At 49.6% G+C, this 12637-nt stretch overlaps 1 protein-coding gene across 3 annotated transcripts in view; it reads right to left on the reverse strand.

The window, feature by feature from the left end:
* The window catches only part of LOC135214955 (uncharacterized), a 99581-nt gene that overhangs the window by 73181 nt on the left and 13763 nt on the right, over positions 1 to 12637 (reverse strand). Inside the window, exon 1 of one of the 3 annotated variants that reach the window (XM_064249445.1) lies at positions 9814 to 10281. The exons of the other annotated variants lie outside the window; for them this stretch is intronic. Coding sequence (XP_064105515.1) covers positions 9814 to 10032 — 219 coding nt within the window. The 5' untranslated portion in view covers positions 10033 to 10281. Of the gene's footprint in view, positions 1 to 9813; positions 10282 to 12637 lie in introns of those variants that run through there. 3 annotated transcript variants of the gene reach the window in all.

Consider the following 12637-nt stretch of genomic DNA (forward strand, 5'->3'; position numbering starts at 1 on the left):
AGAGAGAGAGAGAGAGAGAGAGAGAGAGAGAGAGAGGCGGAGGAACGAAGAAGAAAAAAAAGGGATGGCGGTGGAGGGGGGGGGGGTTGGGGAGAGGGAGGGTAGGTGGAGCTTTTATACGCTGTTCGTATCCATCTTTCTGCATAATGGAGTTTTTGTCTCTTGGTACAAGGACAAGTGTCGTTATTCTTTACGATTAGTGATTCACGATACCCTTATAAATTACGGCACTGGGGTGTAATGCACTATAGCAAAATCTCGTTCTGTTAAGAGTGTTCGTTACAGAAATAGGTATTGCCCAAAAACGTGCTTGCACTGTCTCTGAAACCCATAGTAGACATGCTGCTTAGTTGTCAATCAAGTTTTTATAACCAAGTATTTTTTACAAGCTAGCTATTGAATAAATTTGTATTTTTCTCAGTCAAAACATATGCCCCTCAATGCTAACTTTCCTCTTTTAACGACTTTCTGGTCATTGCAAATTCGGCCCCATAATTTCTTATGGTGCGAAAACAGACAGAGGCCCATGGACCGAAAACGATTGCGTCACACTACGGCGATAATCCAGCAGTAAAACATCTTCATATATCCAAAAAGTAAATAATAAAGATATATGCGCATTACAATTATAACAATTACATGTATAGCTGATAACAATCTGCATGAATAACTGGTAAACTGTTCTGCAATGACAGTTGAGTATAGCAATTATTTACAATAGGTACGAAAGTCAAGATGTCGTGACGTCATAATACAGAACTTAAAAGAACGTTCTAATTCAGAAAAATAATTACTTAAATTTGAGTCAGAGTCGAGTTACTTTTTCAATAACGAATATTTTCAAATTAATCATCATAAATATGTAAAATATTGATGTTTTACTACTTATTTAAAAATTAGCTAAGAGCACGCTTCTCGTCATCTTCTACCAAAACAGCTGTTTACTCCTGGCTTGTTTGTGGTGAGAAATCGTGTTTCGATTGTTGTGATAAAAGTGCTCCAGCGTCTGTGGGTACAAGTGGTGTGCGGATTTATCACAGGAAATGGAAAGTTTGTTGACACAAGCGACTCCGTCCAAACATCGAGATGGCGCGTCAATCTTCGAAACATTTTAGTTGTAAGTAAAAAATTTCTAAAGCGTTTTGGTGAGATTTCCACTGCCGTGGGGGGCGCCATTTTCAGTACCCTCTGTTTAAATCTTAAAATTTGGCCTTAATTTCCAACTTTGGAGAAAATACTTACTTCGAAAGGAGAGTAGAGGTCTTTAGCTCCGTTTCTCACCAACAACAAGTCGCGACTGATGCCCATCTCGGGTGTCAGGACGCGTTTATAATGTACTTTTTCGGAGGGTGGCTAGCGTTGATGTAGGTGGCCTGCTTGGCCTGCTGTGATATTTTACCCTACCCAGTTTGGATGGTAAAACATACCAATTGACAACACTGATAAACAATTGAAGAGCACAAAATGCTCCAAAATGCCGCAAAGAATGCCATAGTCCCCTAAGATAAGTACTGGTTATCAAAATTGTTGTGATAAAAGCGTCCCAGCGTCTATGGGTACAAGTGGTGTGCGGATTTAGGTAGCACAGGAAATGGGAAGTTTGTTGACACAAGCGACTCCACAAACATCGAGATGGCGTCAATCTTCTAAACTTTTTTATTCGTAAGTATTTTAAAAAATTTTGAAAGCGTTTTTGGGGTAGTGTGCACTGCATTGGCCACACTTTTCATTACCCTCTGTTTAAATCTTAAAATAGGCTATGGCCTTAATTTCTAACTTTGGAGAAAAAATACTTCGAAAGGAGAGTAGAGGTCTTGAGCTCCTCTTATCACCACCAACTCATGACTGATGACCATCTCAGTGTCAGGACATGTTAAAGTACTTTTTTGGAGGGTGGCCAAAACCACGGTAGTCGGTGAGTTGGCTAGTCAACTCAGTTGTTTACCCTTAATAGGTATAGGCTAGAGTGAATAAGGCTGAGCCACGCGATGACGATGGCTCCACTGCGGTGTTTTCCCCCTAGAGGCTAACATGACAATTTGTCCAAAATTGCATTTTTCCTAACTATACAAACCTGAGGTCCTTTTACAATAGGAAGGTACTAGCGGCAGCTGGATAGGTCGTAAGCTTTCGAACAAGGGGTTCGGTAGTTAACTGCTTGTCCGACAGGCGCGCGCCGCGCGACTGGGAGGTAAACAAATCACTTTTGCTTTTGGCCCAAGCAAAAACTGCAGAGTGAGGGGTGGCATGAGGTGGGGCTATGTGTAAAAGGACCTCAGGTTTGTATAGTTAGGAAAAATGCAATTTTGGACAAATTGTCATTTGTTCCGACACGGCATAAAAACCTTCGGTCCTTTTACAATAGGAAGACTCACTTCTTGGTGGGAGGAATCTGAGTCTTTGTGAACAGACTGGTGTTCGCCCAACCTTGGAAGTCTCCCTGGTCGTAAGAGCGAGGGAGGGATCCAAGCCTCTGTCCGATTGATCGGGGTGTGCACCGCAGGATCAATGGTCAGACCTCTGGACCGAGTACTAAGAGAGAGGCAAGCGTATCTCTTCGTACCAGCAATGTAAGAACTTGTTCCTGTACAGGAGCAAATATAAAGTCATGGGTTTGACTCTTGTAGGCATCCACTTCCCCCCCCTTGTAGGAGGAAGTGGTGGATATTCTGCTCCTATCCCTAGTGAAAGGGATTGGATGGGGCTCTGTCATATAGCTCACCTGCATCTCGTCCTCATCCAGCGTAGTGACGACCGTGCCCTCTGCCCACAGGTAGAGGAGGAGGAAAAGATGGGAAGAGGGAGCCAGTCACTCACTCACTCACACATCCATCCACACAGTCACACAGGACTCGATGCTGTTTCAGCCTGCGAGGGTCTGGGTTAGCTAACAACTTGTGAGCAGCCACCACGGGTCCCAAGGAAAAGGTATCCAAGGACCTGTGGGCAATATCCCGAAGGTAGAAGGACGTAAAAGGTAGTCTGGTTAGACCAGACCCCTGCCTTCAGGACCTGCGCCACGGAGAAGTTCTTACGAAACGCCAACGAGGGGCCAATACTTCTGACTTCGTGAGCTCTCGGACGGGACGTACGGATGTCGTCACTACCATCAGCCTCATACGCCCTCCTGATGACCTCACGCAGCCAGAATGAAAGAGTGTTCTTGGATACTTTCTTTCTTGGTTACCCCGGTGCTAACGAAGAGGCGTCGACACTCAGGCCTGAGGTGTCGAGTTTTCTTCAGATAGCGCCCGTAGCGCCCTCACAGGACAAAGCAGCATCTCATCCGCATCATTATCGGTGAAGTCCATTAGGGAGGGCATCTTGAAGGACTCGAACCTGTCGTCAGGGACCGACGGTTTCTGAGTCTTCGCAACGAAGTTCGGGACGAAATCGAGCGTCACAGATCCCCATCCCCTGGAGTGTCGTACATCATAGGAAAAAGACCATGAAGTTCCCCTACTCTCTTCGCCGATGCCAGGGCCAGCAAGAAGAGGGTATGAGGGTCAGATCCCTGTCTGACGACTCTCGGAGTGGCTCGAAACAGCGTTCGAGTCAAACTCCTAAGGACGAGAGTCACATCCCACGCAGGGGGCCTGAGTTCCCTAGGTGGGCAAGACCTTTCGAAGCTCCTCATAAGCAAGGAGATCTCGAACGAGTTCGAGATGTCCAATCCCCTCAGTTTCAGGACGAGACCAGGGCGGCTCTGTATCTTTGACTGTGGGGACTGAGAGGAGCTTCTCTCGGCGAAGAAAAACGAGGAAATCCGCTACCTGCTGAAGAGTGGCTCTGAGAGGAGATAGACCCCGTCACGGACACCAACCACAGAAGACGGCCACTTCCCCTGGTACACAGCTGCAGAGACTGACGGACGTTTCCAGCCATCTCTGTTGCTGCGCTATGAGAAAAGCCTCTCGTTCGCAAGAGATGGTGGATAACAGCCAGCCGTGAAGACGTAGGGACTGGACTGCTCGGTGGTACCGCTCGAACGTGTGGCTGGGCGAGAAGTTGTGCCAAGGGGGAATCTCTCTCAGTTCTCCTGCGAGAAGAGCCAGCAGGTCGGATACCAAATTGGCCTGTGGCCATTTGGGAGCCACCAGGATCATCCTGAGATTCGGGTGTGACCAGTGCTCGATGATCACCTTGCGAATCAGGCTGAACGGGGGAAAGGCATAGACGAAGAGGTTGTCCCACGGGTGTTGAAGAGCGTCCTCTGCAGCTGCCATGGGTCCGGCACGGCCGAGAAGAACACCTGGAGCTTCCTGTTGTGCCGGGTGGCGAACAGATCCACGACTGGTCGCCCCCACAGGTCGAAGAGCCTTTCCGCACGTCCTGGTGTAGAGCCACTCGGTCCCTATCACCTGATTCCCGACGGCTGAGCGTGTCCTGCTACTACATTCCTCTTCCCTGGAATGTAGCGTGCCGACAGCTCTATTGAGTGTGCCTCGGCCCACTCGTGCACCTGCCGAGTCAACTGGTACAACGGGAGAGACACTAGGCCCCCTGTTTGTTGACGTAGGCCACTACCGTGGTGTTGTCGCACATCAACACCACTGAGTGTCCCATCAAGCGGTCCTGGAACTCTTGGAGATGCGAGGAACGCTGCCTTGAGTTCCAGTACATTGATGTGAAGGTGCTTGTCGTTCTCGTCCCACACTCCTGAAGTCAGCAACTCCTCCAGGTGTGTGCCCCATCCCTCGGTCGATGCGTCTGAGAACAGCTGCATGTCCGGGGGGGGAGTGCGCAGAGGCACTCCTCTTAAGAGGTTCCTGTCGTCCAGCCACCAGGCTAGGTCCTGCCTCACCTCCGGTGGTCAGTGACACTGGAAAAGCTTGGGGGATCCGTCGCCGTGACCAACTCTCCTTTAGTCTCCACTGAAGAGACCGCAGGTGAAGACGCCCGTGAGGGACTAACTTCTCGAGTGACGACAGGTGTCCGATCACGACTTGCCATCGCTGAGCTACCTGTTCCTGCCGAGACAGGAACTGGTTGGCTGCCTCCCTGAATCTGCTGATCCGCGAGTCTGCGGGGAAGACTCGCCCTGCTACCGTGTCGATCAGCATACCCAGGTACTTCATCCTCTGCTTGGGCTCGAGATCGGACTTTTCGAAGTTCACAACGATCCCCAGATCGCGACAGAACTCGAGCAGTCGATCCCGCCCTCGGCACCGAGACATAATTCAAGGGTTCAATTCATGAAAAGAGAGGAAATCGCCGCATCTACGGCGATAACTCCATGTTGGTTCATAATTAAGTAATGAAAACTGAAAACAGTGTACTTACAGTTTCATTTTCAGTCAAACAAACCATTAGTAGAAAACACATATAAACAAAAGCATACGACGATGAAGCGGGCAGAGAGCGATGACGAACAGTCCTTCACACCAGCTGGCCGAAAAAAGCAAAAGTGATTTGTTTACCTCCCAGTCGCGCGGCGCGCGACTGTCGGACAAGCAGTTAACTACCGTTCTCCCCTTGTCGAAGCTTACGACCGTTCCAGCTGCCGCTAGCTACTTCCTATTGTTAAAAGGACTGATGGTGTATTACGTATCGGAACAACTGGTACACCGTCCCGTCGAGGATGAAGGTGGAGGTACTTTCTGGAGGACTGATGAATGGGTATTGGAAATACGCATCCTTCAAGTCCACTGAAAGCATGAAATCGTTCTCCTGATGGAGTCGAGCACTGAACAATGCCGTCTCCATCGTGAACCGGGTCTGGCGAACAAACCGGTTCAGAGGAGAGAGATCTATCACCGGGCGCCAGCCTCCCGTAGACTTTTCCACCAGGAAGAGTCGACTGTAAAAGCCGGTGACTGATCCGTGACAATTTCTACAGCTCTCTTGCTCAGCATGGTCTTGATCTCCTGTCTCAATGCTACGTCCTTCGATGACCCTGGAACGTACGACTGCTGTTGGACCGGGTTGGAGGTGAGGGGTGGCCGAGATTCGAAGGGTAATAGATATCCCTCCCATCCCGAAGGACATCTACAATCCAGGTCTCGGCGCCGTAGCGCTGCCAAGTTGCCCAATGGCTGGCCAGGCGCACCCCTCACTTCCGGCAGCAGGTGAGGGGGCACGCCGTCCCTAGCGTTTTCCCCCCTTCTTTGACTTCTTCCCAGAGCCTCCACGGGAGGAGGAGGAGGGCTGGGAGGAGGGCTGGTTACGGCTCCCCTTTGTAGAAGTCGAAGAAGACAGAGTCTTTCCCCGGGGCTTCGACGCAGCTACCGTCTTAGCCACCGAGGAAGCGCTAGCCGAGCTCTTTGACTTGGCCGCAGTCCGAGGCTGCCCAGAAGCCTTCGAGACTGCCTGGTGAACCAGACGGTCACTGTCGTCAGTGCGCCGTCTGTCCACCGCAGCGTCCACCATCTCTCCTGGGAAGAGAGACGTGGAACTCCGTAAAGGTCCGTTGCGAAGTCCCAACGCCGCTTCACGCCCGGCCGCCCTGGAAACCCGAGTAAGGACAGCGTCCCTACGTCGGAGAACCAGGTTGGCCCACAGGTTCACCGTCTGGTGGGCAAGGAAGGAGATGGCTCTTCCCCCAGACTGGCAAAGTCTCCTAAAGGCCGAGTCATCTTCGGGAGAAATTCCCCCGGAGTTGGCTGCGACCTTAGATACTGTGAGGGACCACAGATCTAACCAGGAGACGGCCTGGAAAGCTGCCATGGCAGTAGATTCCAGGCCGAGTGCCTCTTGCTGCGAGACCATAGGTTCTCGGACAGGAGCTGCTGCAGAGACACACCCGGAGTCAGCCTGGCTAACTCCGGGTTCACCTGTTTGGGCGGCATCGGGTCCATCAGATGGCAACGTTAAAAAACGCGCCGCTGTTGCAGCAGAGGAGGTGGAAGCAGCTTGCTCGACCTGCCAGACTTGAGAGAACCGTCTTGCCCGGAGACAAGCGATTCTACCTGGTCCAGCACTGAGTCGGCAAGCTCGGAACGCGGCAAACCCACCGTCGGTCTGGGTTCCCTCTTCGGGCCCCAGAACGACTCGAGCCGGGACGTGGTGGCTCGGATGGTGGGAGCGGCGATCCTTCCGCAGAGGTCGTTGTGCTGACGAATCAGCGCAATAACCTCGGCAAAGTTCCTCTGGATCTCAGGAGTGACTGCGTCCTGCGGAGTCGGACCATCCAGTCCCTCAAACAGGAGCATCTCCCGAGACCCTCCTCCCTCGAGGAACAGCGACAGACCCCTCTCGGTCTCCTCCAAACCACTTGTGCATACGACCTGGCTGGTCCGAGAACCGTGCCTGGTACGTAGGACGACGTGGTGGGATCCTGAGGGGCGCACCCCTCACGATCACTCCTCAATACCTCGCCCCTCCCGGTGTAACCCGAGGAGGTTGAAGGTATGGGAGAGGCAGACCTGACGCTCCCTCCTCGCTCGCTGGCAGAACCAGTGGGCTTGGAAGACTGCAGGCAGATCGTCAAACCCGCGGTGGCGATCGAGCTGCAGGCCTAGTCGAGCCGTCTCGCTGTGGAGAACGGCGGACCCGAGAAAACACAGCGGGGGGGGCCCCGGTCTCGTGTGTCAGAGGAGATGGTGGCTGGTTGCCGTTAACCCGATCGCTCTCTGTGAGAGTGACGGTCAGGCGACCGGCGAGCTCCACTGTCACGGTGAGACCGGTGCGTATCCTCACGGCGCGTCACGTCGCTGGTACCAGCCGTGGCTGGCGCGGCGAACGGGGGGGACCTCTTCCCAGCCTCAGCCCGTGGCGGTCATGGACCGTCACGTCCGCCCGGGTAGGGTAGCCAGCTGCTCGCCGCGAGAGCGAGAGCTGGTCTGGTGAGAGTCGCTGAGTGCAGCGGGCTGTCACCAGTCTTCCGCTCCGTGCCGTGAACCTGACGCTGAGCTGGCTCAGAGGTCTGGTTCCTAGCTGCACGGTCGCTGGTAGGCGACGTACACTCGGTACCTCTCGCGAACGAGAGGCCGAGACGGATCCTGCTGCCGTGGTCGAACCACTAACAGCAGGTGAGGAAGTGCCGGTATAGCCGGCACTCCTCTGGTCCCGTAGTCTTCTTCCTTGCGGAAGAAGAGACTGGGTCCTGCCCCCGAAGGAGCAGGGTGACCAGCGGAACCCCCCCGTCCCCCCTCACCAGAGCGAGACGGGCCCTTAGAAGTTCCCGAAGGAGACTTCTTAGGGGGGGGGGGGGGAGGCGACCTTCTTCTTCTTAGGCGGGGGAGCCTTAGAAGAAGAAGGGGAAGAGGCGGCAGACGACGACGACGAAGAAGACGATGAAGACGACGACGACACCTTCCTCCTCTTCTTCTTCTTCTTCGTCAACCTCCTCAGGACCGATGTCAGATCTGTCATCCAGAGCGGAGCCGGGGCTGCTGTTGCCGAAGCAACAGGGCCCCGGACGCACCTGTCCGAACACATCAGCATCGGGAGCAGCGGTGCCAGGAACAGGAACAACGTCAGCAGGTGCAGGCATCACAGGAACAGCAGTGGAGACGGCAGGAGCAGGTACAGGAACGCAGCAGTGGTCGGTAACGTCACGTCCGTGAACAGCGGAACTTGGGCATGGGCAGGTAACTGGCAGGTACGGCAGGCTTGTACAGGCGGTCCAGGTGGACGGACCAGCGGCACAGACACATTGGTACTGGTGGGAGGTCCAGGGGCGAGCTCTTCGGGCACACGAAGTCCGGTCGCGGCAGCACGGCAAACCCAGGCGGCGGCATCACACTCCCCCGTGGTACGGCGACTGGCCCCTGCACCGATGTAGTTGGTGTGGACAGAGGACCGCGTGCGGGGGGTGTACACCAGGTGAGGAGGTTGAAGCATAGCCAGGCGTTGTAAGGGTCGTGGTGGTGGTCGTAACCGTAGCATGCGTGACCGCCACAGAGCCAGCGAGATGGTAGAGCAACCCCTGGACACTCGGCACGCCCTGAGACCCAACGATGCCCACACCTGTCCGAGGTCGTCCTTCGCGGCAACCGCACCTGAGGAAGCAACCAGTCGGGTGATTAGCAGGATCCTCTACCCGCTCGCGCGAAGACGAACGGATAGAGGACCCAGAGTACAACTCGACATCGGGGATCTAGCGCCCTCCTCCACACTCGACAGGTCGGGCGTGAGGAGAAGGACCTAGAAACCCCCCCCACCCCCCCCGAAGGGGAAGCGCAAACGTGGGAGCTGAGCGGGCGGCAGGAAAGAAGACGAAGTGTCCGTAACCAAAGGAGTCGCGGGAGAGCTTTCCGACGACTCCTTTGCAGGCCTTCGCTTCTTCCTGCCTTCGTATAAAGCCCACTGCGCCTCCGACCAATTAGAACATAGCTACTTCACAGGGCTCGGCTCGGGTGCATTCGCGCCCCCCCCCCGACACCCGAGCGCACAAAATATGTGGATCAATTTCCGGGAATGAGCGGAACTTTCCGCATTTACGCCCTTCGGTACCCGGGCATAGTCTCCGGGGGGTAGCGAGGCGTGGAGATTCCATTATTGATCAATTCACAAATGAAGAAATAAGAGAGGAAATGATTGTACTTACAAATGATTCACACACAAACACAACCAAATACTCATGAAAGCAAACGACGAGAAGCGGGCAGAGAGCGTCGAACACACACGTCCACTCGCTGTGAGGCCGAAAGCAAAAGTGATTTGTTTACCTCCCAGTCGCGCGCGCGCGCCTGTCGGACAAGCAGTTAACTACCGAACCCCTTGTTCGAAAGCTTACGACCTATCCAGCTGCCGCTAGTACCTTCCTATTGTAAAAGGACCGAAGGTTTGTATGCCGTGTCGGAACAAAGGTTTTTTTTTTTTCTTATTTTTAAATTAATTACAGGAAGACCCACCCACCACATCACTTACCTTAACCAGTGGGTAATCGTTCGCTACATTTTTTTTCCCATAAAAGCTAGTGGTGGGTACCGTTGTGCTTTCATTTGAACCGACAGAACTTGAACTGCAGTTTAAATCCATCTTCTCCACCTCCGAGTTTAAATCCATCGTCTCCATCTCTGAGTTTAAATCCGTCTTCATCTCTGAGTTTAAATCCGTCTCCATCTCTGAGTTTAAATCCGTCTTCATCTCTGAACTTGGCGGGCAGTTTACCGGGTATACCTAGTCAGGCCTCCCTGGGTACACCTTGCTTGCCTCTTCTATAGTAGGCCTACGACAACTTCCTCGCCTCTTCTGTAGTCTTTTATCCTTTCCACATGCTATTTTCTCTTTGTCTCAATAGTGACTTCTAATCTGAACCAAAGAAGTGATAATACAGCGAAGACGTTCACAGTTCACCGGAAAATTGTTTGAACTTTGAGTGTACTAGAGGGTGAGTAGTAGTCATAAACAGCGAGTCTTTCTATGCAACGGCTCATCGTCCCCTTTATGCTATATAGTTCGCCTTTGTCATTGTTTGTACGAGTTTAACTTCAATTGATTCCATAATGATTTTCATAACATCTTTTCCATTGGTAATCTGTTATCTGCATAGATTCATGAAAAATGAAATGCTAACGATTCGTTCGTCCTTATCTTGCTCGAAGCTAAATAAACACCTGATATCAATTAATGAATAGTACCTAGCAGAAAGGCAAGAAATGTCTCAATTTGATATTTCCTCCTCTTATACTTTAAAAATTTAGCTTATTTACTTTTCAGTCCGGGGGCGTCACACCCATACAGCACGAAGGTGCCCGGGCCAACCCAAAATTTTGGTGTAAGGCAATATAAGCACTTGTGAAACGCCAAACCCTTTCACTGTCACTTTCAACTTTAGGTTAAAGAACAGTAACCCTTTCCATCTGGGCCGTGTTCAAGTCTACAGCCTTTTTTTTTTTTTATGGTTCTACAAAATGACATGCAGTCTTCAAAGTGATACGTGACCAGATCAGGGTTGCCGTTTTGAGGAATTTCGTTTACTATAGTCCGACAGATCTAAACTGATAGTGTTTACTTCCTTGAGAAAAACCCTGTTGCCAGTTCACTCTTAACCTTTAAATCGTCCCCCTCTTAAGTCCTCAGCCATCTCCCAACGAGGCAATATTTGGGACAGTACCTAATGAAACTGACCGTATAAATCCTAATCCGTAAACTCGATCCCTATTCTATTTGGTTATTACTTTTGAGACTATCTATTTTTATATTTGTTATGACTTATACCCTTATATTTTGCTTATTATATTAAATATTTTATATGATGATATTTTTCATTAAAAGTAATAAAAATCGGCAATTGCCATTCAGTATGTATGTCTTATGACATTTTCTTACAATCTTGCCAGTAGATTACTTCTATTTATTCTTTTTTATTATTTGAATTTTCCGTCTGCCATACTATCCATTTCCTAAACAAGTTTGTAATATTTTGGATTTCATTGCTCTTCATTTTAGGTTTCCCCCTCATTCTAATTCATCAAGTTATGATTTACTTGAATTTCATTTCCTTTTTCACTCACGGTCTAATGCGTGTAACAATTTTTACTTTTTATAAGGTTGTTGCACATAAACTCATCATTGGGAGAAAAAAATATATTTACAATAATTATCGCAAGAATTGTAATAATATGATTCTATACAAAATGTACATTACAAAGAATCTTCGTCATTAGATGATCTTACTTTAATAACAGCTATCCTTTGCAGCATCGCCTGTTTGCAAGTTTTCGGAATGCTTAACTGCATTTGCCCATTTCACAGCATGCTTTCTGTAGGAATAAATTAATTTTCCTAATGACTATTGTAAAAGCAAGAAGTCATTCTTTTTGGCGCTAGAGTTATAGACCGGGCGGTGGGGCTTGTACAAATGGTAGCTTAAGAGATAACTCCTTTAAACTTCATGGTTAAATAGGCTTGGCCCACCTGCATATCGCCTGTCAAAGGCAACAGGAAAAGTAGAAGCGTTGTTTTGAAACATCTGTCACGTTTATAAATGCGATTTCTCATTTTATTTAAAATAAAATTATAATCACAATATATGTGAACGCTTAAGTCCAACAAAACATGCTAAAAACTTTAAACTACCGATTTCTTGATTTATGTGTTATAAAGTAAGGTAATTTAAAACTGGGGACTGGTAAATGTGGCACCGGGTTTTTACCCAAAGACGAAAACAATCTATCAGTTTAGATCTGTCGAACTATAGTATGACTTTCTGGTGACATGTGGCAGCCCTCCGTGGCTTTTCCGACATCAGGCCACGGCACTGAGGAATAAAATTCTTCACTTTACCTTTTTATGTTTTATTATGAAAATAAAGTTATAAAACATATCCTGCTTATTTATAGAAATTAATTTTATTGAAATCCTTCATTTTTCTTCGTTAAAAATACTGTGTTAAGCTAGTGGTGTAACTTTTTTTACGTCACGGAAAATAATTCTACATCGGAAAATACGCATTCTAACCATTAAATTATAAATAACGCAAACAAAAATGAGAAGAACTGCTTATGGTAGCACTGCTAAAAGCCAATGTTATGTAAAAAAAAAATGCCATCGCTGGGCGGCTGGATCCAGATCATTATAGAAGGCAGAAGAATCAAACAACGTTGGAACGGGTAGTAAAACCTTGCATCACTGACCACGAGACAGTGGTAAACTCGGTTTGACAGTATGGCTAATTCAATTGATGTTGAATTCACTGACAAACTTTCCAAGAAAATATCTGGATAGCAATTACAAAATCAAGCTAAAT

Source organism: Macrobrachium nipponense, chromosome 46, assembly GCF_015104395.2.
Source record: "Macrobrachium nipponense isolate FS-2020 chromosome 46, ASM1510439v2, whole genome shotgun sequence".
Classification (NCBI taxonomy): domain Eukaryota; kingdom Metazoa; phylum Arthropoda; class Malacostraca; order Decapoda; family Palaemonidae; genus Macrobrachium; species Macrobrachium nipponense.